Source organism: Colletotrichum siamense, assembly GCF_013390195.1.
Source record: "Colletotrichum siamense strain Cg363 chromosome Unknown KSG_Cg363_contig01, whole genome shotgun sequence".
In the NCBI taxonomy this organism is placed as follows: domain Eukaryota; kingdom Fungi; phylum Ascomycota; class Sordariomycetes; order Glomerellales; family Glomerellaceae; genus Colletotrichum; species Colletotrichum siamense.
The window spans coordinates 7,410,351-7,435,967 of NW_023501014.1; the positions used below are offsets into that span (position 1 = coordinate 7,410,351).

At 54.9% G+C, this 25,617-nt stretch overlaps 10 protein-coding genes across 10 annotated transcripts; 4 read left to right on the forward strand and 6 right to left on the reverse strand.

The window, feature by feature from the left end:
* Nucleotides 1–1,761: 1,761 nt before the first annotated feature.
* On the reverse strand, nt 1,762–2,385 carry CGCS363_v001867 (uncharacterized protein; the record flags this gene model as incomplete). The annotated part of the gene is made up of 1 exon (XM_036633716.1): nt 1,762–2,385. The coding sequence occupies one exon, from the start codon at nt 2,383–2,385 to the stop codon at nt 1,762–1,764; it is 624 nt and encodes a 207-aa protein (XP_036502445.1).
* Nucleotides 2,386–6,853: 4,468 nt separating this feature from the next.
* Nucleotides 6,854–7,213, reverse strand: CGCS363_v001868 (uncharacterized protein; the record flags this gene model as incomplete). Its single annotated transcript, XM_036633717.1, has 1 exon — nt 6,854–7,213. The coding sequence occupies one exon, from the start codon at nt 7,211–7,213 to the stop codon at nt 6,854–6,856; it is 360 nt and encodes a 119-aa protein (XP_036502450.1).
* A 900-nt stretch (nt 7,214–8,113) lies between these two features.
* Nucleotides 8,114–9,100, reverse strand: CGCS363_v001869 (uncharacterized protein; the record flags this gene model as incomplete). The annotated part of the gene is made up of 2 exons (XM_036633718.1): nt 8,114–8,587; nt 8,639–9,100. 2 exons carry the CDS (start codon nt 9,098–9,100, stop codon nt 8,114–8,116), a joined length of 936 nt encoding a protein of 311 aa, XP_036502449.1.
* A 1,510-nt stretch (nt 9,101–10,610) lies between these two features.
* Nucleotides 10,611–11,123, forward strand: CGCS363_v001870 (uncharacterized protein; the record flags this gene model as incomplete). Its single annotated transcript, XM_036633719.1, has 1 exon — nt 10,611–11,123. One exon carries the CDS (start codon nt 10,611–10,613, stop codon nt 11,121–11,123), a length of 513 nt encoding a protein of 170 aa, XP_036501512.1.
* Nucleotides 11,124–11,473: 350 nt separating this feature from the next.
* CGCS363_v001871 (uncharacterized protein) lies at nt 11,474–12,229 on the reverse strand (the record flags this gene model as incomplete). The annotated part of the gene is made up of 2 exons (XM_036633720.1): nt 11,474–11,775; nt 11,836–12,229. 2 exons carry the CDS (start codon nt 12,227–12,229, stop codon nt 11,474–11,476), a joined length of 696 nt encoding a protein of 231 aa, XP_036501513.1.
* A 989-nt stretch (nt 12,230–13,218) lies between these two features.
* Nucleotides 13,219–15,416, forward strand: CGCS363_v001872 (N-acetylglucosaminyl-phosphatidylinositol de-N-acetylase; the record flags this gene model as incomplete). The annotated part of the gene is made up of 3 exons (XM_036633721.1): nt 13,219–13,441; nt 13,522–13,624; nt 13,697–15,416. 3 exons carry the CDS (start codon nt 13,219–13,221, stop codon nt 15,414–15,416), a joined length of 2,046 nt encoding a protein of 681 aa, XP_036501514.1.
* Nucleotides 15,417–16,091: 675 nt separating this feature from the next.
* On the reverse strand, nt 16,092–18,341 carry CGCS363_v001873 (uncharacterized protein; the record flags this gene model as incomplete). The annotated part of the gene is made up of 1 exon (XM_036633722.1): nt 16,092–18,341. One exon carries the CDS (start codon nt 18,339–18,341, stop codon nt 16,092–16,094), a length of 2,250 nt encoding a protein of 749 aa, XP_036501515.1.
* Nucleotides 18,342–19,057: 716 nt separating this feature from the next.
* On the forward strand, nt 19,058–19,512 carry lsm3 (putative U6 snRNA-associated Sm-like protein LSm3; the record flags this gene model as incomplete). The annotated part of the gene is made up of 4 exons (XM_036633723.1): nt 19,058–19,180; nt 19,237–19,326; nt 19,384–19,420; nt 19,472–19,512. 4 exons carry the CDS (start codon nt 19,058–19,060, stop codon nt 19,510–19,512), a joined length of 291 nt encoding a protein of 96 aa, XP_036501516.1.
* Nucleotides 19,513–20,867: 1,355 nt separating this feature from the next.
* Nucleotides 20,868–23,165, forward strand: GTPBP1 (GTP-binding protein 1; the record flags this gene model as incomplete). The annotated part of the gene is made up of 3 exons (XM_036633724.1): nt 20,868–21,477; nt 21,608–22,594; nt 22,813–23,165. The coding sequence occupies 3 exons, from the start codon at nt 20,868–20,870 to the stop codon at nt 23,163–23,165; spliced, it is 1,950 nt and encodes a 649-aa protein (XP_036501517.1).
* A 436-nt stretch (nt 23,166–23,601) lies between these two features.
* On the reverse strand, nt 23,602–25,004 carry CGCS363_v001876 (Sterol regulatory element-binding protein ECM22; the record flags this gene model as incomplete). Its single annotated transcript, XM_036633725.1, has 2 exons — nt 23,602–24,786; nt 24,903–25,004. 2 exons carry the CDS (start codon nt 25,002–25,004, stop codon nt 23,602–23,604), a joined length of 1,287 nt encoding a protein of 428 aa, XP_036501518.1.
* Between the last annotated feature and the right edge of the window lie 613 nt (nt 25,005–25,617).

Sequence of the window (25,617 nt, forward strand, 5' to 3'; positions counted from 1 at the left end):
TGATACCAGCCATCGTCCGTCTGGCCCGCCCGGTCCGCCCGGTCCGTGTCAAGCGCGCAAAGAAATGTTGCTCGGTGGCCTAGAGGCTAGGCCTGAGCCTACGGACCTCCGACATCACCGCCAAAGATGTGGAAATATCCAACAGATTGGAGGCCCGTTTGATGCAAGTCGCTGTTGCCGCCACCCGGTCCCAACATCTTGGGACAGAGGCGTCTTTGGTATCCGCTCCGGCCATCGCGGCGCCCTTGGGCGTCAGGCATGCTGCCCTGCATATGTCCGGAAACCACAGCCTGCGTCGGGGATGCATTCGAGCAGTTCCAAATGTCGCCGCCTTGACCATTCGGCCAAGCCGTCAGTGAAATTGGTCCTAGAGGGCCGAATCGGGCCGCCGCCAAGGTTCCCGACGATTTCGAGATTCTGCAATCGGGCTGCCAGGGGCATGCATTGGCATGCATTCATCCTGAACAACCGGCGTTGCTAATTCCCCTCACCATTGTGCCGTAACGCCGCTGGCGAGCCTCAGAACTTGCATCTTCATATCTATCCTGCGCAATGGCGTCGAATCCAAGATCGCTCCCAAAGCCACCGAAATGTGACGATGGCAAACTCGAGCGGGAACGCCCGCGACTCCTTTCCACGATGAATATTTGCGCCGGCGGCTCCGTCATCGAGGGATGACTTCATCTCCAAATATGACCTTCCTGCTGTCTAACACCCCTGCTCCGGAGGTAGCTAGTATTGGACTGAGCCGCATCCTCCAGCAGCAAAGGCTCTGACACCTCTGCGAATGCTCCAATCAGGCCAGCTGCGGCTTACATCTTCTCGCTGACTCTCTCGTGCCTACTGGACGGAATCTACTGTGAATTGAGAGGCACACCTTATGGGTGTGCCAGCCGCCACGTCTCCTGTTGGAGTGTTGGAGTGTCCAGCTGACACGCCGTAAGGCTGCTGTCGCCATGGGAGGGTTCCCAGTTTTGATGATGATATTTGATCTTGACACAGATGCCTCGCTTTCCTCTTTCACGTCCAATCGCTGCTGAAAATTTGCTACTCAACGTGCCCGAACTCTGTTGAAGACGGCCCAAAACGTGTCCCGCCCAGAAGGTTGATAACAAGGGAATGCGAGGCCTCGCTGCCGGTCTCAAAATGGCCTTCTTGGAAGTGCAGCAATGGCTCAATGCTGAGGACAAAAACTTCCGGTGCGTGTTGCGGACAGTGGTGGCGGGGATGCCCTCTCACTCGCGCGCTGACTTACCTGTCTCGTCAGGTCCATCCAGCTCGGCGGTGTTGTTGTGCTTGGTATTGTGAGCATTGTGGCCTTGTCCAGGGCCATCAATATGTATCGCGCGGGAATGGCCGTGGAGGAAGCTCTTGTCAAGCATGGTGCGTACTGAGGGTGAGATCGGCCGAGGTGCCTGGATTTCCGATCATATTGTGAGACATTCGCAAATGCGTAGGCTATGGCAAGCACATGGCCATGTTCTGCGTAGTATTTTGAGCAGGTTGCTTTCATGTGAATTATCATTGTCCCTTTCGTTCAGATTCTAGTTTTATCTATTGTTATATGTCTATCCCAGACTGCAGGAGCCACTGCCGATGGTGATTAGGAAGTACGAGAGTCCAGAGAACCCCTCTATACATCTATTCTTCCAGAATCTGTAGTAGGCATAATCTCCATTCATGTTGAGAACCCTCTCCCCATCATGAGGCATCAACCTCATCTTCTCCAGCTATAGAGTCACCATGTGAACCCCTCGCTCCTCACCTCCCCTCGACGGCCTCCACCACCTCCTCCCTCCGCCTCCGGAACCCATCCAAGATAATCCTCATCATCTGCCCATTCGTCGCCGGGATCTCCTTATCCCCCACCCTCCCCGCCCTCACCTCCTCCTCCGTAGCCCACACAAAATCCTGGTGCTCCTCGGGGTCAATCCTCACCTTGCCCTCTACCTCGCCCTCCTTGGTCTCCACCTCGACCTCGAACGCGAACCGGCAGAAGAAGATCTTGCCCGTGCGGTTCGTGAACACGCTCCCCGGCTCGCGGTCCGCGCCCTCGGTGACGACGCGCACGATGCGCGTCGCCGTGAGCCCGGCCTCCTCCCACAGCTCGCGCGCGCAGGCCGCGAAGAGCGAGGCGTCCTCCGGGTCCGCGGCGCCGCCGGGCGTCTCCCACAGGTTCGGCATGCTGTCGTGCGCGGCGCGCTGGAGGAGCAGGATGCGGTTGGCGGGGGAGAAGACGAGGGCGGCGGTGGCGAGGCCGTCCCAGGTCTTGTTGTGCGTTGCGAGCCAGGTTGAGGCTGGGGTGTTGTAGGATTCGAGGGAGGGGGGGTAGGTGAGGGTGAAGGATGGCGGGGACGGGCGGGCTGGAGTTTGGGAGGTTGTCATTGTTGCTGGTTAAGTTGGTGTGAGTGCGGCGGTCGATGAAGTTGAGGTTTGAGGTAGGTGAGCCGGACGCGGGGCCGGTGCGGGTTTTTTAGCTTGCAGTGGCGGGGGCTGACGGCGGTTGCCTCGCGGGCTGACTTGCGGGCTGAGATAGGGCGGACTGCTGCCTGGGTAGTTGAAGTCTTTGATTTGCTTGGAATAAATGTCGTGAGTTGAGGAGCTGAACATGAAACGGCAATGAAAAATGCGGGAGGTTGCATCTTGTTCCACTTGAGGCGGCGGGGTGCGACGGTCGGTGTCGGCTTTGGTGGGGTTGCTTTCGGCGCCGGGCCGATGCGACGATGTTTCCCCCTCCCGGATGGCATGGTGACATAAGTTTTTAGCACAAAGAACGTTCAACTTCAGCTAGCTTCCTCTGCAATTTTCAATTGTCTAATAAATATTGAGCGCTGTTGCTGGCTAGCTGAGCATCAATAGTAGCAGCAGCAGTCGAAGTCGAAGTCGGACGTCGGCGGGGGGCCCACGTCGACTTTCAAGGTCGGCAGAGCTCTTCTAGTCACAGCCATAGACTTACTTAAATCTGAGTGCATTTGGTGCCGTCTACCGTCATCAGTATCGTCGGCGTATTCAAGACTATTGCAGCACCGACGTTGACGGACCTCGCGCCGACAGAATGCGGTAGCACGACATTGAGCCTCGCGGGAAGTGCCCTTGGACTCGACACGCTAGCTCCCATGCTACTTGTTCGCATGGAACCCGTCCGCAGTTTGATCTTGGTAAAGTGTAGGCGACAAGGCAATCAAGCGCTAATTTATACATGTCGAGCTGGAGCCATCAATGGTCGCGCTGTTCACGCCTTGGGCCACCTTGTCTTCGGTATAAATGCCGGCCTTGGCAGATACTTCACTGTCAGTGCAAACGACCGGCCAATTGGAGATTATCCTTCATCTTCGTTTGGAGAGTAGGTGTTAGTTAAGGTCTAATCATTGTTATCATAAGGTGAACCATTCGCAGACAGAGACATAGCGGGTGGTGTCCTGTCATCTTAGTCCGTAGTCCCTGGCTCCTGAAAACCATACTTTGACTATTCGGCATATGAAGTCATACATCGGTGGAATTGTAGCCGGAACCATCACCTGGGAGGGCTCTCGCTTAGACGCGGGTGCCTGCCTGCTGGTCAACTGATCACTTCATGCTGGCATTAACACTACATTCAATGTGTTTGACTTTGAGACTTTCCCCGCAGAGTGACCACAAATTATAAACATGCCCATTTCTTTTCAGTTGAGCGGATAGTACTTGAGGTATTGGTTGTGAAATCAAGTCTCCATCTGCCTCTACCGCCAGACAGGGACACTTTCGAAGCAAGGTATCGACAGTTGCAGCAACTTGTGCGTGCGAACCGTGGGGTTGTCTTCACAAGCTGAGGCCGCCTGAATCCTCGTTTTATATCGTCACTTGACGTCTTCATTTGTCGATCATATATGAGGAATATGCTGCTGGTATACACCCCGAGGGCGATATCGGGATAGACTTCAAGAATCGCGTCCACTCTACAGGTTCATCAATTACAAAAGATTTGACGTTGTTCATGGTGGATTGAGGTTAACGCCATATGGAGATATTTCCCATCTCTGTCGATAAACTAATCGGTGAGGACTCAGTGCCTTTATATGCTCATTAGGCACAGCCTCCCTTGTGAAACGATGGTTGGAGCTTCTTGTTATTTGCTTCACACGAACCCGAGGAGAACCTTGTCCTAGAGCATGTTTCTGAACAGGATTGTAGTGAATGTTGTGCAGACTTCCAGCCCATTAGCTGTCACGATGATCATCTCTTGGACGCACGGAGTTTTCCGGAGCATGTCCTTGTCTGTGATAGTTATGGCAGCGTGCCCCCTTCTGGCGTCCCTCTCCATCCAACATTTTCTTCGTGAAGGCATTCAGTACAATGAACTTGATCTTGACAGGATGGCCACATGAAAGTGGATAAATTTAGTATACGACATAGGAGATAAATGAGCGGACGATCGGTTGGACCGTTTCGGTGTTCTTCCGACCACCTGCCTAAAGGCCAACCCGGGACTTCGACATCTTAGATTTGCGTTGCAGACGAATGCCAATCGCCAGATGGTGGCTGTCTTATGGCCAGAGAGCTCAAGTATGCAAACTTTTATTAGAGTAGGAGAAGGAGTCTGAAAGCTTTCGATGACTTTAGCATAAAAAAACTTCAACAGGCGCGAGGGCAAACCTCATCCCGGAAACAGTGTCGAGAAACGCAGCGATGTGCGGAGTGTTTCCACCAGGAGACTATAACACACCATAGCCAGTCTTTTACAAGATTCTGAAATGCCCAGTTAACTATCAAATGGGCCCTATCAGCCGGAATGTCTCTCATCCTTGTCTCTGCCTGCTTATTAGAGAGCATTCGACTCGCCATCTAGCTGAGGTCCACGCCCATGGTCGCGATTCATGGCCATATGTATTTGTTAGAGGAGTCCCAGAGCTAGTATGACACAGCTATGAGTCTGACTTCATCTGTGACAAAGCCCGCAAGGAAAGTCGGGTCAATTCTTGTGATTTTGTATCTGTAGGCAGGCATTAGAATATATTTTCTAGCGCTGGCCTGGATTCATAGCGAGTATGATGCTGGATTAGGTTTGGATGAATTTTATTGAGCAGGCGATTTCTCTTGATTCAATCATTGCTTTCCATTGTTTCTCGCCTATTCGTACTCACAGGCCAGCTACGTCGAAGCCCCGAGAGTTGGTGGATGGCGTCGTGGGGTACGTCAGAGGCCGTCAGTCTGGCTTACTGCAGAGCTCTTGCAGCCTTTTGTTATCAAACGTTAAGAAACCATGACTTCCGACGGTTTTTGTGGCTGAAAGCTTCGGATTTGTTCACAGAGCGCAGTTATCCTTCATATTTGTTTGCGGACCGGAGGGCTCTTACCTGATTGGATATCTAAGGCGCGCCTGCTGTTTCTGAACCAAAAGCATGAGCTCCATATCGACCATGATGAAAATCCTTGCAAATTGAATGCGAAAGACTGACTATTGAAAATATCCGAATGATCAGCTAAGTTTGTTTCATGAACGCAGCGGCATGGCGTGCGTGCAATATTTGTTGCTTTCGTACCTACTTATCTGGGAAGAGCTGGGTTGTTGCATGCCGCCTCATTTATCAACAGGGGCTTTCTGCAGTATCGAAGAAATGGAAAGGCGTCACTTTGAGTCGGTTTCCTTCGTCAGCTTCCATCGTGTATACGCATAGGCATAATCCAGTTCGGTACTCGCGGACTGGATTTGATGGTTGCAGGCTCTTCGCCTCAGACACCGAAGAATCGACTCGGGAGTGGAGACGTGATCAAGAAACATTATAACAATGGCTCCCGGATTTTTTGTCAATACGTTTGAATGGGGTGATTGTGTTTTTATAAGCAATACGATATCCTTAAGAGCAGGAGACGTTGCCCGGGGGCTTGCGCCGTTGCTTCCCAGAAGCGTTGGAACTTGGAAGACTGGCAGGTTGCTGAGTTTACACAGCACACAATGAGCTGGCGTTCGCCAACTCCAGTAAGGTTGTGGAGTGATGGACCTGAACGTCTTTATCGTGCGTTAGAATGGTTACTGGGCGGATACATGTAAGGAATTCAAATTTCTACTTTCACCTTGTCCCTTCCACCTGCTATCCCGCGTGTGTTTGGCCTGGTATTCGGGCTGCCTTGGGCGCGAGCGTAACGCCGCACGCGTCGTAGGAAACAGACGTCTAACCTGCTACCAATCGAAGCTAGTATTTTAGCTGAAGCTAGAACTGCGACAAACAAAGCTGACATTTTGTCATAGGAAGAGTATAACGAGAAGGAGCTGTTGAATTTATACTGGTGTCTCTAAAGTGTGTCCAACCCTGCCCAGGCAAGCGGCGTTGCCCAGCAGTCAAAGTCCGCAGAACCTGCTCACGGCTACCCCTATAGAAAACTCAGCTTCCATGCCCTTCCACAGCCAGGACGGGTGGTCGAGGGGTAGTTGTGCGAAGACTAGCTGACGTTGACGTTCCGCGGTTAGTCGTCGTACGTACCTTTCGATTCTCGTCCTGGCCACTTTTTTTCGTATTTTTTGTCACTGTCTCAGCAACCAATTGTTGTCACCTAAATAATGAATTTACTACCCACTGAAAGGGATACGGCCATGAAGAGGTCGAGTCGGTACCAAAAAAGCCCTCCCGGTCTTTCAACCACCGAGTCGACATCGCTATTCATCGCCATCGTCGCGACGCAGGTCATACGGCGTGGCCTCTTTCCCCAACTTCCGGGGTATCCATCGCCCTGATCTCATCAGGCCTCTCCTGCCGCTCATCCTCGTGACGCTGCCACGCACGCGCAACCTCATTCGCCGGCCTCATCTTGCCCTTGGGCACCAGACGCACAGGATACACCCTGTCCCCTCACCCAAGTCCCTCAGCCGCAATATTAATTAAACTCCTTCCATAGTAGGTGCATCCTCGAAATCCATAATTGGATCCTCCGCGACATCATCCTCGTCAGGAAAAAACCGGTTCGGGCGCTCACAGTTCCGGTGCCGCCCACTCTTGCTACGCCTCCTTTTCCCCTTCTCCTCGACCCAGGTGTCCCTCGGCGGCCGCGTCTTGAGATCGAGCTCGAGATACTGCGCAAACTTACCGAAGACGCCCCCTGGCGTGTGGTCGAGCTTGCCGTTGGGGTAGACGAGGCAGTTTTCACCGCAGGGGACGTCGTGTTTGGAGTTGCGGGCGCTACGGACGGTTTGGAAGCGTGGGCGCGAGGGCCCGGGTTCGTCGGTGACTTGGCGCGGCATGGCTGATGTGTCTACGTTAGGCTTTTGTCATGATGGACACCTAGAAGCGGCTGGCGTACTTTATATGAGTAGAGACACGGCTTCAATCACTGTCACGATTCCGGCCCAGCGCCCTCAGTGACTGAATTTACGGCGCACATTCACGACAAATGTACCCGAGTGTGAGAAGCTCTTAATTGTGTCTCCTCTACGTTTTCTATCTAAGGTGCAATCTTCCATCCAGAACCGTCTGCCATCCAGTATCCGTGTAAAAGCCTTGCCAGCACTACCGTGCTGATTCCTGAAAGTAGCCCTGTACCAAACCATTCCAGAAAAACCGTTTTCGCAACCAAATTCCAAATCCCTGCGGTCAAAGAGTGACAAACTAGGCTGTCCATTAAGCGAGGATATCAATGATGATGAGTGTAGAGAGGTAATGACTGTGGGTGTTTCGCGACAGTAGGAAAAGAGGAAGGAGCCTTGACCGCGATGTGAGGGAGAAGGGGGGTCGATCCGTATTAGTCGTACAAGTATAATGTCTGCTGAAAATGCATGCCTGAAAGGAGCTGTTGATCAAAAGACCAAAGAAGAGCTGGCGACAATAGAGTCGGAGCGAAGAACAAAGGTCTGCATGCGATGCGACGTGACAAGAAAGGGCGGTGATGCAAAGCCCGAGTGGGTAGGTAATGAACGTCAGAGGGCGGCTTCTTGTGTGTGAAGGCCGTTGCCAGATAATGATGTTGGTGTCAAAGGAGTGTGGATGTGCCGCAGGGTACAGCTACAGCGACATGACAGACTGCTGGGTCCCTTTGCCATGCTGTTGGGTGAAGCGACAGAGCAATCGAGTGGATCCTGCACAAGTAAGCATGAGCTTGTGTGAGCAACAGTAGGGTAAAGTACTCACAAATTCATGCTCGCAGCTTAAGCATAGGCCGCAGCGAATTCATCAGCGACCCAGTCACCACGGACCTCGTCCACTTGTCTCAGCACACGCTTGGGGAGGGCATCGTGGAACACAGGATCTCTGTGGTACACGCTGTTATCGAGAAGATAGACAACATCCTGCAAATGGCGAGATGTGTTGAGCAGGTTCTGGGTCTGGCTCTGAGCCACACAGTAGTTCTGGTAGTGGAATTCTGCGTTGCTCTGATAGAACAGACAGTGCTGCTGCAACGCGACATTGGCCTGCTGGAAGTTCAGATTGGCCTGCTGGACAACGTTGTAGGCATGGGCCATGCGCTGGATCTCACGGCGGGCAGTCTGAGCCTCCAGACGAGCAGCCTGCAGCTCTCGAGCGAGCATGGGGCTAGCAGAGCGGCTGCGACGGCTAGGGGTAGGACTGTTCAAGATGTCGGGATCATCGAACGAGCCATCCATGCCGAAGGCAGAAGGGCGCTACAACTGTCAGAGAAGAGCAGATGAAGTGAGGGACTGAAATGAGCTTACATGGTACTGCTCAGGGGTCTGGGCACCCTCCTTCTCAGTCTGCTGAGAGGTGTGGATGTTCTTGGCGCCGGTGTGCTGAGGGTGGATGATGGCGATACCATCAGAGCCAGCGGCAGCAGAAGCGAAGCGGCCGGGAATGTTGTCAGAGGGACCGACTGGAGCAGTAGCAATGACGGAACTGCGACGGACACCAGAGTTGGGGTTGTTGGTGTGGACGGCGCCAACGCCGCCACCCTGGGCAACAGACCCGCCCATGGAGTAAGCCATGTCAGGACTGACAGGAGCCTCAACCGCAGAAGGGCGACGGTAGGCCGGCTGGGCAATCATGACCTGAGGAGCAGCGGGCTGAGCAACAGGGCCAGGCTGCTGAGAGGAAGCAGGAACGATCCCCTCGGCGACCTGCTTGCCAGGAGCGCCGGTGTAGGGAATGGTGTAGGGAGTAGCGTTGTTGCCGGAAGACATGATTGCTTCGAGTCTGGGAAGGGTAAGAATGGTGAAACAAGATATGTGGAAGTTTCCAGTGTTGATGGTGCTCACCTGGGAGGATGAAGGTGTTGCGACGGGTAGGTGGTGAACAGTGAGAGGTACAGGTGTGTTGCGAACGGAGCGATTCGACGAAGGAGATTCACAAAAGAAATCCACGCGAGGTAAGGAAGCTCGTGATGGAACAATTGAGATCTTGTTCGATGTGAACGCGAGAGGGTGGGAGGAAGATTGTGTAAGGTTGTGGAAGAAGTTGTGGTAGAGATGGTTTGTGAAGGTAGAGTAGATGGAGGAAGTGGTGGGTGGTGGGGGAGAAAGAGAAGTAAACAAAAGGTGGGTGTGGGATAGAAAGTCTTCTTCGAGGCAGAGGGTGGTGAGGGCTGAAGTGAAGAGTTTTCGAGGGCTAGCGGTTGAGGTGGTGGTTGCAGGAGGAAGCCAGAGGAAGGAGCGCGAGAGGAAGGCGCTGCTTCCTGTTCGGTTGGTCTTGCTGGCTTGGAAGAAAGAACCTTTCGCAGTCGAAAGACAGCTGCCTGAAGATGGTAGCTCTTGAACCTGCTGTCGATGGCTTTGGCTTTTCGATTCGGTACTTGGTGGTTGACGAGACAATAGGGGAACGAGAGAAAGCAGGAGGCTCAAGTTCGACGAAATTTTTTTATGTCGAATATTTTTGAGTATCAGATTTCCAGAATTGTTCTTTTGAGAAGAAATCGGCGATGGATGCTTGGAACAGCGAAACCGCTAGTATGCCCGATCTGGAAAACTACTTGGAATGGCAAGAGAGCCTCATGCTCCCATCACGTAACTGTTCTTTAGAGGTATCTGAGGCAGGTTGATGGCGGATCTGGGACGCGAAGCCCCATCGTACCACATGAAATATCTAAAGGGTTTTCGATACGAAACTGACAGTCGTTGATGGTACCACAGTGTTTCGTAGACTGCGTGAATCACTCGACTTACACCCGCTGCCATAACGGAGGAGGCAGATAGTGCGAAATTGATAGCAGCCCATGACGGGACCAGTCTTGCGGCGTCAGCGTGAGGGCAAGCAGCAAGCACGCGATCCTGTCGCATCAAATTTAATAAATCCGTATCCTCATGACGGGAACCGTTCAAAAAGTTGCGATGCGGTCAATCGAGGGCAGTCACGTGGTGTATCGCATCTTGCACCGGACGACGGGAAGGCGGCCCCACCCGGACAGCCAAGGACGGCGCTAAGGTGTGGTTTTTAGCGGCGAGCCGCTCAAGAGACGGGGTGGCCGAGTGCGCCATGGAGCTGGCCGGGGGTGTTACCTAAGGCAGGTACCGCCGGGTGGTGTCTTGGGTCAGCCCCCAGGGCAGCTCCTTCCCAGCCGTTGCATCCTGCCATCTCCAACAGCCCAGGGGAGCTGAGGGAAAAGAAAAAAGAAGTGGCTTGATTCCAATCGAGGTTCTGGCACCGACATCAACTTCAACATATCGTAGCCAGCACACCATACTTTGACTCCCGCCAATGGATCCCGTAACGCAGCAAGATAGCCCCTTATCCATCGCAGCTAACGTCGCCGGCATCCTTACTTTCATCGTAGCAATTTTTGCCGCTGTCTATGTCAGAATTACCTATTTGCGGAACAGCGACGACGAGTATTTCAGAGTTAAGGCCTCCCTGTCGTGGTTCAAGACAGAGTCCACATGGCTGTCCGAGCTCATCCGCGCTGCCGGTGAAAGACCAGGAGCCCGCCAACAGCACCAGCCAGAGTACGCGATGTATTCGTTTGTCATGGACGACCTGATCAAGCTGGAGCAGCGCATCCTCGAGCTCCTGGCTGAAGCCGAGACCAAGGCTGCCAGCCAAGACGCCGAGAACCAGGGAAACTGGACGCTCGTGCCAAGGAGCTGGACCTTCACGACCAACGTCGCCATGGCCTGGCTACCTGTTCGTTCCAAGACGCTGGAGCTCGTGCGACAGAGGGAAGCATTGACGGGACGCGTCCAATTCACACAGATGAGCATGATTTCCTCGTAGGCACTCCACCTCTACTTCGTTTGCTTCGCTGACGTTGGCACAGGAAAATTCGCGATTTGGAGTCAAAAACCATCAGGACGGAGTCGAAATCCGAAGAAAGCTTTATTCGAATGGAGAACCAGATTGCCGAGCAGAGGGCCCAGATCCATCGGCTGGAGGACCTCGTCTATCGTTTGATGCACCGGAACCGGCTTGGGAGCACAGCCGACCACCCGTGGGTAGACACGTCCAAGTCACGACGGGTATCAGCATCCTCGCAGTTGAGCCCGACGGAAAAAAGAGGCCGTGAGCGCCAGCCAAGTTCTCGGCCAGTGAAGAGGGCAAGATCAAAGTGACGAGCAGTCGGTTCCTCATTTGATGTCGTACCCTCCTTGCAGTAGGAATGCCCCTGCAACAGCCAGACTCGCCGCAGCCACCGCCAGATCCAATTCGAGTACAGACCAAATCCACAGACAACCCAGTGTCGGAGCTTGCTTAAGAGTTGCAAGATAGCTGTACTTGTTGGTGATATAGATCAAATAGCATCCGGCAGAAACGCTCGTCAGAAAGAAGATGGCCTGTCGGATGGGGTGCTGGAAACGCAGCGGAAGCCCCGGGATAACGGTCGTGCTGGAGCGGTGTTCGTGGAGGTTGTGGAAAAGGAAGAAGAGCACTGGTGGAATTCACAGTCAGTTGGATGTCCATGGTTGCATACATCAATGGCATCACTCACCAAGAAACGCGACCACAGTCCTGGTGACGACACTTGGCCATTCGATTGCGATGGCATATTGGTTCTGGACTAGCACATCAAAAGTACCATGGACCATGGCAAGGCTGACTGTCCACAGCAAGGAATCCATTATGCGGTCCACGAAGGGAGACAGCAGGGCGTCATCCTCTTCGTCCTCGTCCTCTCCGTCACTTTCATCCGTGGGCCTGTCTATGCGGACAGCACCCTTGGGGACCTGGCCGCGCTTGCTCCTCGCCTCATCCTCCTGTTGGAAAAGGCCCCTTTCTTGGGCTAGCTGGAGCAGCGTCGCCTCACTGGGCCCAGACCTGTCAGGCTGGGCCAACGGGATGTTCTTGGGATCCTTCACCTTCTTCTCCTTGATCTTCTTCGCCATGGCTGCGGCTCTGGCGGTAGCGTAGCTCCTCTTGTTTCCAACGGGGATGGTCCGGCCAACAGCTTCAGCTTCACCGTCTACGTAATCGATCGTGGATGGATGGATGAATGGGACGCTTCGGTTGGTCTGGATTGGGATGGCAGCTGCAGGGAGGCCGTCGTCTTAGTCGTCTCTCGTCGTCTGATCGCGTGCAGTTAGTCGGCTGACAAAGAGGCAGACACGCAGTCTCAAATCAGAGTTCAGCGCAAGACAGGTAGGTCCGGGTTGCTCCCCGCTGTCAGCTACTCTGTACCAATGCTGTCGCTGTCGCCAGAAAATAACCTAGGCTCTGTGCCCCTGCAGGTCATCGGATTGTTCGTGGCATGTTGCAGCTCGGATTAGCCAATCAGCGGGGGTCGCTAGCCCCTCCAAGAGGCATTAACCCTCGACACGAACTGTTCCGATCTGTCACCGCCTTCGATTTTTGGATGCGACGCACACCGCCCGCGACGCCGCCCTCAACGAGCCCAGCACTTTGCGTAGTCCACTTGTCCACGCCCACCTCACGCCGCGGTCCCAGGTCCAGGTTCCAGGCCCCAGCAACTGCGCTCAATTTCCCAGCCGATCGTGTGCCGCTACCAGTTCTTGACAAGCACCCACCCACACCACCGTCCAAACCAACCTGCTCTGCCCGCCCGCCGCCGAACCTTCCGATTCTTCTTCCATGCGACGATAACCCTTCCTGCCTCTGATATCCAGCATTTAGCAAATCTTGACGAACTCTAGCAACCTTTTTTGAGAACATTTTCGCTTCTTCCTCTGCGACCCGCCAACATCCCACATCCGCAAGCCTTCCCGAAAGCTCACGGCCGGCCGACACACGCCACACCGCATCCACGACCGAAGCACTCAACCAAGCCACCCCGCTCGGTTCTACTCACCGGCCAACCTCGAGCGTCGACCTGAAAATACCCGAAAATTGAGTTGTTGCAGGAACCGCCACCGTGAATATGGATTCTTTGCTCGTGGGGGCCCTTATTGTGGCCGTCACGCCTGCATTGTATATTTGCCTCGGCCCCCTCGCAGCGTCGCAGTTGCCCGCTCTCGAGAACAAGAGGGTCTGCCTCTTGATCGCGCACCCAGACGATGAGGCCATGTTCTTTGCGCCGACCGTCCTCGCTCTTACGCGACCGGAGACGGGCAACCATGTCAAGATTTTGTGTCTGAGTTCAGGTAGGAGAAGAATGATCACCGCGGGGTGCGACAGGTGGGGCAATCGAGCGCAATGGCTGACAAGGGGGGTAACCGTATAGGTGACGCCGATGGCCTCGGAGAAACTCGCAAGAAGGAGTTGGTGAAGAGCGGCATGAAGTTGGGCTTGCGCCAGGAGCAGGATGTTTTTGTTATTGACAGCCCGTAAGTCTTGGGCCCACCCGGCTGCGCTCACCAGCCTCGTGTGCGACAACACAAACTGACTAGTTTCTGCAGTGATTTCAGGGACTCCATGACCGCCACCTGGGATAAAACCAAGGTCGCTACACTCCTGAACCGCGCCTTTGCGCCTCACTCTGCTCGCCAGCGAGCTGCTGGCGAGGAACCGGATGCCAACATCGACATCTTAATCACTTTCGACTCGACCGGAGTTTCTTCCCACCCGAACCACATCTCTCTCTACCATGGTGCCCGCACCTTCATCTCCACTTTGACCGATAACGGCCGCTGGCGCTCGCCCGTGGACATGTACACACTGACTTCAGTAAACTTCTTGCGCAAGTACAGCACATTCCTCGATGCGGTACCAACAATTCTATCATGGGCGATCACGCCAGGAAGTAACCCGCCGAAGCCGCCAAAGAAGCTACCGAAACCCAAAAAGGAGAAGGAAGATAGCGACGACGATTCCGACTCGGATGAGGATGAGTCGGACATTGAGTACCACCCAAGCCGGCTGGTGTTCATGAACAATTTTGGTCCCAAGGGTGGATATTCCACGGCTTGGGCCGCCATGACCATGGCGCATAAGAGCCAGATGGTCTGGTTCCGGTACGGCTGGATCACCCTCAGCAGATACATGGTCATCAACGACCTACGATTGGAGAAGGTCGAGGACATGCCTCCGGTCGAGATGCCGGTGATCGAGGCGCCGCCGGAGGCCAAGCGATCCGAGAGCAAGCGGTCCGAAACCAGGCACCGCGAGAGGAAGCACTCTGAGTCGTCTAAAAAGGAGGAGACCAAGGAGCGGGAGTCCAAGAGGTCTGAGAAGTCTGAGGGCAAGCAGCGTGAGAGCAAGAGGGAGGAAACAAAGCACCGCGAATCCAAGAAGGACGAGACGAAGCACCGCGAGAGCAAGCACGCCGAACCCAAGAAGGAGGACACTAAGGAGCGAGAGTCAAAGAAGGAAGACACCAAGGAGCGCGAGTCTAGGAAGGCTGAGAAGGCTGAGAAGGCCGAGAAGGTCGAGAAGACCGAGAAGGCTGAGAAGTCCGAGAAGCGGGAGGGCAAGCAGGTCGAGTTCGCCCCTATCGAGTCGGTCGAAACCAAGTTCTTCGAGGTGCCAAAGGAGGAGACCAAGGAGCGCGAGTCCAAGAGGTCGGAGAAGCGTGAGAGCCGGCAATCGGAGTCCAAGAAGGAGGAGAAGGAGGATGCCAAGGAGCGTGAGGCCAGGAAGGCCGAGAAGGCCGAGAAGCGTGAGCGTGAGCGTGAGCGCGAGCGTGAGAGCAAGAGAGAGGAGAAGGAGGATGCCAAAGAGCGCGAAGCCAGGAAGGCCGAGAAACGTGAGCGTGAGCGTGAGCGCGAGCGTGAGAGAGAGCGTGAGCAGAGGCACTCTGAGAAGCGCGAGAGCAGACACTCCAGCAGCAGACACTCTTCGAGTGGACTTCCTGGAGCCAGCCTCCCCGACGCCAGGCGCTCCGAGCCCAGCTTGAGACACCCTGCCGGCAGCCTTCCCGAAGCCAGCCGCTCCGAGAGCAGACTTCTCGATCCCAGACACTCTGAGAGCTCTCACCCCCCGTCCAGCAGCAGATACGTCGAAGGCAGACACTCTTCGAGCAAGCGCTCCTCCAGCAGACACTCCGAGAGCAGCAGAATCTCCTCTAGCAGCCACTCTGAGCGCAGACACCGCGACAGCAACCGCGACGGACACCGCAGACGTTCCTCCAGCAAGGTCTCCAGGACCGGCAGCGAGAGATCCTACGCCAGCAGATCTTAGGGAAATCGACAGAACAGCCATGACGAGTCACGAAGGTAAGGGATGAGGACCAAAAAAGAGAAAAAGAGAGAGTCGCATATACCACCAGAGAAGAAAAGTCGAAAAAAAAACGGCACCATCATACCCCCTCCGTCCAACCCACCCACACCATCCCCTCCACCACGTTCATGAGCAGGCGTTCGTATCATGAAGCTTACGCATGTCTTTTTTTTTCTTTTTCTTGTTTTTCATCTGGCTTTTCCTGATTTTCTTCGCGGCCCACGACACGACAACGACAAAAATCACCACACGATATATGCAGAGAAAAGCTTTTACAAAACCCGAAGAAAAAAGATTCCCCTCCAAGAGAAAAAAAAAGAGAGAGAAAAGGTCATCTAGCGTTGGCGGCTAAATTGAAAGACAAAAGAGAAAATACACCGACGGCATAGCATCATGTATGAACCGAACAGATCTGTAGGAACGAATATTGTTAAAAATCATTTTGCGTCCCTGTTGAATGCGTACGTAACAGGCATCCTACAGCAGTCCAATCGCGACTCTCAATTGTCACTTTGGCAAGGTCACTCAGACGTGGTGACATGCTGGAAATTTTGATCTCAGATTCGACTCTATTTAATGTGCATATGGTCCTCTATCCTTTATGCGACAACTGCCATATATGCAACCTATCGTGCCTCACCAAAGCAGGCTCCTCAGCACTAGCCTCTTCTTGAGTCCGCTCTTCTGTATTCTCCACGCCTCCTCGTTGAGCGCGCGGCCAAACGCCTCGTGGTCTTCGTCCACCACTCCCTCGTCAGCGTAGGTAAGGCCCTTCTCCAGCTGTCCGAAAACACGGTCCGTTCGTTTCCGCACCATCTCCTTCGTCCATCGGTTGAGCCTAATCGTCGTCGTCTCGTACAACTGCTTGCCCGACTCCATCACCACGGGAATTAGCGGACGCTCCTCGCCGTCCTGAACCCCGTCAGCCCCGAGATGGGTGTGCTTGGGCTTTGTCCGATCGGGAACGCGTAAAGCTGTGGGCGGACTTCGGGTCACTTGCGAGGTCCATGAATATCTCATGGAATTCTGCGGCGTTTCGAGCCTCACGGTACCGCCGCTCGTCTTGTACGTGGCCGGGTTCGGTAGAAAGTCCTTGAACTCGGCGACAAAGGCGGGTATCGTCCGCGACGAGAAGGCCTCATTAGACCGATGGAGCTTACTGGACGTCTCAAGCCAAGTCCAACACCATACTTCTATGGCGAACCATGTGGTGTGCTGCTTCACCTTTGCCCGCATGTGGCGTGTGACAGCCTCTGGCGGCGCCGATCTGTATAGCCTCTCGAAGAGAGCTGTCTCGACGTCCTGGCAGGCCGATTCGTAAATGGCGACGCCACGGCGCATCTCTTCCCGTGCTCTCTCAACTTGGCGAGATGCGATCAGGTTCTTGACGTAGATGTCCAAGTCCTTGAATTCGGGTTCAACCGGAGTCGCAGACCATCCGTGCTCTCCAGAGATCATCATGTCCCAGACATCGATAACATCTTCAGGGGCGACGATCCTGTTGGGGTCTCCGAGAATCTTATACTCGGTCGAGGCCGGCTTGGAAGCAATGACGTGCGTCCATTCGAGGAGCAAAGACCACGTCTCTCGTGGAATCGGGACTTGATATTTGTGTGACAGAAAAATCATCAGCTTCCGGGCAAGAATGACGTGGCCGGTGCATCCCAATGCATCGACAAGGGCATTCATTACGCGTAAGTTGGGTCTGAACAAGAGACCACGGTCTAGCACGCCTCCAACGATGTCAGTATCGCGGTGATTCTTAAAGTCAGTCAAACTGATCCTCCAAGTCGACCACAACTGGCGGAGTAGCTCCCTCAAAGATCCTGCTCTACCACAGGCAATGAAGTACGTCGATAGAATATCGCGGTCGACGGTCAGGCGCTTCTTCTTGACGGCGCTGTAGGTACGCCGGATCGGTTGATGTAGACTGAGGACTCTGTGCAAGTCGTGCGTTGGCTGATTAGGCGACCGTCCGTAATACGAGCGTTGGTGTGCGAAGATATTCAGGCGCAACCTGTCCAAGCGATACAACAGCTTCTTCTTGGCGAAGCGCTTCCTGTGGCCTGTCAAATCGCGAGGTCGCATGCGGACTCTGGCAAGATCACGTTGCATGTAAATCGGCTCGGTGAGAAATCGGGCCTTCATAAACTCGTTGTACGCCAGCCCACTACCAGCAGTCTTGGTCTGCCCCCCTTCCCTTGACTGCTTCCAGATAGCCTTTGCGGTCTCAATATCCGACGCAGCGCCGGCGCACCGTAGGAGCACAATGTAATCGGACAGTGTTAGGTCTCGGCCTTGTTTTTGACGCAAGTCGAGAACCGAGCGAATTAGCTGCAGCGTGTTGTAGTAAAGCTTGCGAACACCAAACTCGTTGTCGAGAGATGCAACAGGGCTGAAGTACCCCAGCGCCCTCGAGATGCGGAATCCGTTGGTGACATCGGCTCGCGGGGCAATTCGGAAAGGATCCAGTGATCGCACGAGCTCCGAAAAGGCAGTCGCCGGCAGTGCGATGAGGGCCTCCATGACCTTGTATGGTTCATCATGTGTACCTAGCGCCTTGAGCTCCATGAAAATGTCCATGGTTTTCTGCGACTGGACCGCGCTCAGCAACTTGTCCAGGATACCGTCCTTTGTCGGTTTCTTGCTCGGTTCGAAGACTTCGCGCAGGGTACTCGCTTGAGAATACCGTCTTGCTGGACTCGAGACATTCGGGGAAGACTGCTCTGGTGAAGCCCTCACGGTTGAGGCCGCGGTGTGGAGGGTCTGGTGTCTTTGAAGGCATCGTCGTAGTCGCGCAGCATGGACGCGGGAGGGGGTGCCGCGGGGAGGAGAATGAAGCTGGAGGAGCTGCCGAAGGCCATTGGCCTTAGCAGAAGGTGTCATGATGCAGAGGAGGAACGTGTTGGTCGAAGCATTGGACAATCAGGGTCGTTCTGGCGCAGCAGAAGGTGGTGGGCGCAAAAGATGCATCGACAAGAAGATGGAAAACAGCTTGCGGCCTGGGCAGAAGAAGAAAATCACAGTCGCAAGCTCCTCCTCACGGGTGTGCCCCCTCAAGCGAGGTGAGGAGGAGGCGCGCAGGGCAAGCATGGAAGCTACCTGCCTACCTTACCAGCCGGGTATGCGAAGGCAGGTACCTCCCAGCAGCAAACGGGAGCACCTCCCCTGGCTTTACCCCGACTTTCCAGGGCATCGCTCCTCCCCTCCTCGCGTGCTCTTACACACAGCACCTGCCGATGGCTGCTTTAGGGCCCTGCTCCCTTCCAGTCCGCCCCGTGCCACCCCTGGACAGCGGACGGGAAGCGCTGGGGCTGCTGGGGCAGGACCCAGTGCGGCCCACTTTCCGGCGAGCCGTTGCACGGCTGCTGCCCATTGTGGGCTGTTTTATCGGAACATTATTACGACGGCCGCCGACGCCGCTGGCCAATGAGCTTGGGGCGACGAAAATGCACAACTCTGAGTGTGATGTGTGCCTGGACCCACCATTGCTCTCGGCCATCCCAGTTGAGCTGCCGCCTCTCCGTCGATACACGCGCTTCGGACCCGATTGAACGATATCTTTCCTGACCCTATCGAGCCCGCTCTTCCTTTATCTCATCATGGCGGACGTTGGCGACGAGACCTCCCACGTCCAGGAACCTCTTGACCTGGTCAAGCTCCTGCTCGATGAGGTAGTTTTCGTCAAGCTCAGAGGCGACCGTGAGCTTAAGGGCCGTCTTCATGTGAGTTTTGCAAAGCGTCGGGGCCCCCTTCACACTCGCTGACCATTAAATTGCAGGCATACGACAGCCATTGCAACTTGGTGCTGGGGGAGGTCGAGGAGACCATCTACGTCGTCGACGAGGACGAGGAGGACGAGGAGGTGAAGGTGAGATGAGAGACGAGACCTCCAACCCGGCCATCACCCACTAACTAAAGGCCCTAGACCATCAGCCGCAAGTCTGAGATGCTGTTTGTTCGAGGTATGTTGTCTCTGTGACGTGCTCGTGAAGCCAGTATCTGACCCTTTGCAGGCGATAGTGTCGTTCTCATCTCCCCTCAGGGATCTTCATAGCATACTCAAGATCGAGCACAACTCATTACACCAATTGAAAGTAACCTCCGTCACACCAAAGCGGATACGGCTGGGCCGATGGCCATCTCTTCAACATATCATGCGCTGAGCTTTCCGCCCAGTCGAACAAGCCACCCGTGCCATCAATACCACTACTGCTATGCTTTCATACCCACCCTGCTCGAAGCTTGGCTTGAGCATCGGAGGCCTCTATTTGCACATACTGCACATCACCTCTCCGAAACTTGCTAAAAGGCAGTGTAGGGAGGTCTTGCTCCTCAGCTAAGAACTATTCAACTGGTTGGCAAGGCGACTTGGCGCGCTGATTAGATGGGGTTCTTAACTCGGCATCGCTTATTCCAAGATAGAGAAAATTATACCAATGGAACGCAATGATTCCCACCAACACTGTTCTTAATGACTCATTAGTCTCGTTCATTTTCCCAGGACTATGTTGACCATGGCACGACAAGACATGGAGTTGACAGAAGCAGCCCCACAGACGGCGCAACAAACCCGGATGGAGGTGATACAAAGTGGAAGCCCTCGTTCTGCCGGCCCGCTGCTTGACTCACTAATCGAGCGGCTCTCCTCGTAACTTCTGCCCAGTTCGGGGGCCATGCGTAGAGTCACCAACTATGGGGGCAGCGGGGCTTTAAGGCTGAGCTGAGCTGAGCTGGTGAAGCGTGGGACGAACGAACGCAGAACACAATCCGGGGCTGCGTCAAACAGGCGCATTCCTGTTGGCTCGTGCCAAAGCTCTTATCGATAAGCCCCGCCGAGTTACTCATAGAAGCTGCTGCTTTAACTATTCTCGGTTGGTGAATGAGGCCAATTGCTGGATCAATTGAATAGCAGGTGGCGTCAACGTTCTGGAAAGTGATTGTTAAGGATGATATTTCAGTATGATGCGACTCAAATATTTATTCCAGGGCCAAATGCGAAGCAGTAAATGACATCAAGGTAGATGGCAAGTTAGTCACAGCCGATTGCAGCCGGTCGCGGTTCTGTAAAGCAGCGGCGCAACGGGCCACCTTGTGGCCCCCCCCCCGGCGGGGGTGGAGAGCCAGCAGCGGCAGTGGTCTGTCCTCCTCGGGCCCTCAATTGTCACTGCTCTTTGACTTCGCCGCCTCGAGTCAATCTATGACTCTTTTTTCCACTTGCCAAAGACACCCCATCTAGGTACTGCATCAGCTTTAAAACAACGCGCCGCTCTTCGACTCATCGCCACTCTACCTGTCACCTCCATCATTTCTAGCGTGATTGTCTCCCAAGCTTTTGGACAGAGAGTAACTGCGACGCTACATCCAATGATCATCAGGATACGAACGTGAACGCGCCTCCATCACTCCAACATGACGACAAAAAACATCAAATCATTACCGCACGAAAAGCGCAGGGGCGAGGCTGCCCTTAGCGACTTTGCCGATTACGTCGAGAAACAGCAAGCCCTGCGATATCCCTCCGCCGCGAAGTCGACCGATGCCAAATCCGCCACCGCCGCCGGCGCTGGCACCGAGCACCAGCACGCCGAGCTTGACGAGCTCTTCGACACCCTCGACCTCGCCGATGCCGCCGGCCCTGGCGTCCGTCTCAGGGACCTCCTCTTGGCCGCCGACGGCGACAACGACGACGAATCCCTGAAGAAACTGGAGGACATACTCAACGAGAGGATAACTGAGGGACACGGCGAGACCGTCTTCGAGTTGGGCTTCGAGAACAATGGCGACTCCATGGCTCTTTCGCTGGAGCAGTGGAACGCCGCATACACAAGAGTCCAGGAGGCGGCGAAGAGGATACGAGCCCATTGTCAGTTGCTCATCACCAAGAATGTTGGCGGCGACGTCGAGGCCCCGAGTGCCAAGTCGGGCAAGGACAGTCACTGCAGCGGCAAGATCATGATCCGTCAGACCCCCGCGACTGTCGAGGATGTTATCGAGACGAGGATAGCCGTTGTTGGCAATGGTACGTCTCCCTCGTCCTTCTGATCTGTTCCCTCCTTCGTGCTTCCGCTCTCATTTTGCCTTTAGCCCTTTTGCGTCGCCCTGCTCTATTTGTCCTCATCCACTGTGTATGACTGACCGATATATCACAGTCGACGCAGGCAAAAGCTCCCTCTTGGGTGTATTAGTGAAAGGCGACCTCGACGATGGCAGAGGAAGAGCACGAGTCAATCTCTTCAGACACAAGCACGAGATCGAGACGGGAAGAACCAGCTCTGTGGGCATGGAGATATTAGGGTTCGATACCGTCGGAGAGGTCGTCACCTCTGACACCCCTGGGCGCAAGCTGTCCTGGGAGGAGATTGGGAAGCGGAGCGCAAAAGTCATCACCTTCACCGATTTGGCTGGTCATGAGAAGTATCTGCGCACCACCGTCTTTGGCCTGCTCTCGAGCAGCCCTAATTACTGCTTGCTCATGGTAGCGGCCAACAACGGGCTGATCGGTATGAGCAAAGAACACTTGGGCATCGCCCTCGCTCTCAACGTGCCGGTCATGGTCGTCATCACCAAGATTGACATTTGCCCGCCTCAGATTCTGGAGCAGACCATCAGCCAGATCACCAAGATCCTCAAGTCTCCTGGGGCCCGCAAGATTCCCATCTTCATCAAGGACCGCGAGGAGTGCATAAACACCGCCACCCAGTTCATCAGTCAGAGGATATGCCCCGTCTTCCAGGTCTCCAACGTCACTGGCGAGAACCTCAACCTGGTCCGGACATTCCTCAATATCTTGCCACATCACGGCCGATATGACTCCGAGGCGCCGTTCGAGTTCCATATCAACGATACCTTCTCTGTGCCTTTCGTTGGCACTGTCGTCTCTGGAATCATCAAGTCTGGTGTCATCCACACTGGAGATAACGTCCTTGTTGGCCCAGACTCGCTGGGCAACTTCGTTCCAACCAGTGTGCGCTCCATTGAGCGGAAGCGCCTTGGAGTTCCTGCCGCATCTGCTGGCCAGTCTGCCAGTTTTGCCCTGAAAAAGTTGAGGCGAAAAGACGTCCGGAAGGGTATGGTGGTTCTGCCAAAACTTGAGGGTCAGCCCGCCCCCAAAGTGCACCGAGAGTTCATTGCTGAGGGTGAGTCATCTCCGTTCCATTTCTTGTGTTCCATGACTGTACAATGCCCCTGTCGTTCTCTGGCATCGTCGCCGGTCTCTGAATTCGTTGTTGGTGTCTGACTTCGTCGTCCGTTCGTGGCTGTGTCGTCTCTGGCGTTGTCGATGCAGTCCTTGTCCTTATCCCCAATTCCCCCGCCGGTTTTGTTGTCTGTCAACGCAACGTACTGACTAGCCCAGTGTTAATTCTCTCCCATGCGACAACCATCAAAACCAAGTATCAAGCGATGCTTCACGTTGGCCCTGTGTCGCAGACGTGCGCAATAATAGACGTCGACCGCCCTTACATCCGAACGGGCGACAGGGCAACGGTGGCCTTCCGTTTCGTGCAGAGACCAGAGTATCTTGCTCCTGGGGATAGGTTATTGTTCCGCGAGGGCAGAACCAAAGGTCTCGGAATCGTAAAATCGGTTGGATACGACCCGAACAAGCCATTATATCCTCATGGCGACGCCGAGAGCGGCGGAGTGACTAACAGCGGGAACGACGAGGAGAAGCCAGCAAACGGCCAAGAGGTCAGCGTTGGTGCTTAAACAGTCAACGTCCTATTTTGATTGTGGCATCACGACTGTCTGTCCGATGGCTCTAACATCGTCGTCTGCTGCGGTGGTCGTCGCCTTTGCTGTCGTTGTTGCTAATCCTACTCTATTGACTCGCTTATCGAGCACCTACGGAACGCAGGAGATGGAGTCGCCATGGCACAACAAGAAATAGCGCCTGTCTAGACGAGGCCTAGGAAGGAAGAGGGCCATTGTTGCGAGAAGACAGACACTGAGAACAGCGGGCCGGGCTGTGTTTGTACGATTGATTGCGGAGCGTTTCTTTTCTCAGTATGCATTGGGTTTCGGCGATACCAGGTATATACATTCAGGAGGTACAGCGAGTACCTCACACATTCATTCCTTCATAATGCACTCATGATCACATTTCGGATGTCTACTCATTCATTCCAATTCTTGAAGTGCTCATTCACAGTCCGCAACTCTCCGCCATCTTCCTCGGGAACTCTACCAATCTGGCCTCCCACCGTCCTCTCCACCTAGGCTCGATGAAATCACAGATTGCCAGTGTCTCCAGCACAGCACGCCTCCACATCCACCAATACCTTCGGTTACAGACCCTAGCAAACCAATACGCCAGCATCAGCATCGCTCTCTCGTCCTTTTGCTCCAGCAACCTCTTAAACCGCGGGTCCAGCTTGCTCAGAAACGTCAAGAACGGCTTCGCCTCCTCCGGCGACCCGGGCTCCGCCATCCGCCCCCAACACGCCGCCAACGACTCCGCCGCCGTCCAGTACGGATTATCCTCCGGCAGCCCCTCCTCCAGCTCGTACAGCTCGCAGAATCCATCCGGCAGATTCGCGCGCATGTACGCCACATCCTCGGCGCCCATCCTCAGTTTCGAGGCGGGGAGGAGGACGTGCGTGTACAGCTCGTTCGCGACGTCGCGGAAGATGCCCTCGGAGCGCAGCGGGTCCGTCAGGCGCCAGACCTGCTTCTTGCCGTCGCCGAGCTTCAGCCAGTCGAGATCCTCCCAGCAGGGCGGGCGCAGGGGCCAGGCGTCGCGCGGGGAGGCGATGTCGGAGGTGTTGGCGAAGGAGGCGACGCCGACGAAGGCGGCGGCGACCCAGAGGGCGTCGCGCTCGGCGGGCAGGATGGGCTTGGAGAGCTTGCGGTGGAGGAGGGAGATGGCGCGGTACCAGTGGTAGGTGAAGGCGGAGTTGGCGGTAAGTGTGGTGGTTGTGAGGGACATGTCGTGGAGGTGGGTTAGGGCCAGGATGGTGTGCATTACGAAGGGGTGCTGGAACGCGATGGGGAGGGTCTTTCGCTCGTAGATGTCCTTGGTGGTGGGCGTGCCGAAGCTTATGACGGTGCGCTTCTGGAAGCGCTCCAGGAGGCGGACGTCGATGGGTGTTAGTTGGTAGGCCGCGTCCGGGCTTTCGGGGGAGCCGGTGGACGGCAGCGGGGGAGGCAGGGTGCGGGGGAGATAAGACACGGCTTTACGGGCGGCGGCGGCGGGTTTCACACGGCAGGGGGCTAGGTCTACATTGAAGGCTACCTCGACTGATAGTGATGCTGCCTCAGAGGCGGGGCCGTAAGTGCAGGTCACGCCGTAGTCGAGGCATTTCTTGCAGCGGGGTTTAGATTCGTCGCACTGGAAGAGTGTTAGTCACTGACTCCGGGTGCTGGCATCATGTAGGGTAAGGAGTGGGCGAGAGCTGAGAGATGGCACATATTTGGGCGAAGACTTTGGGTCAAGAGGGTACGTACTTTGACTCTGCGCAGCTTGCAGTTCCCGCATCCCTTTCTGGATTTTGTATGGGATTTCCTCTTGCGGACATCACCTCTCGAAGGGGGAATGGAGGAAGTCATTTTTTGGTGTGCCTGCTCCTGTCTGCAACGTCGTTTGTTGTGAGGGTGTCTGTCTGGGCCCAGGTCCGTAAGCACAGTCCTGAGCACCGCTAGCTCCTCGCGATGCAATCTCACAGCCTATACAAGTTGACGTCCAGCAAGGAGCTCAGTTTGCAAGTACTGCTCGACGTTGTGTGATACGAACGGAGGCAAGAGGCAAGAAGGAAAACAGATCCTACATGGTGAGATCCCGTTTGTCCCTACCGGAGTTTAGGGAGCCCCACCTCCGGGGCCTGGGGCCCGATGGTACGCCCTTTGCCGATCGGCCGATCACCCCGGTCCGCCGTCAGCATCGGGGCCCTGATTGGGTGGATTCTGGGCGCAGGTTCCAGTCTAACCTCCGTTCGTATTCTTCAGATCCTTCGAGGTCTACTGGATGAGTTTGCATATGCTGACTTTTGGACTGGCGAAGAGCTGCGATGTTGTTGGTACGGGAGTAACCAAACTTCAACAAGAGTCACCTCGATGACTGGACTTAGATCGACTCGAGTGCCGACTCGACGTTTGAGTCTCAAAAGGACTTTTGGATGGAAGCGTGCATGAAGAGCGCCAACGACAAGCAACAACGTGGCCC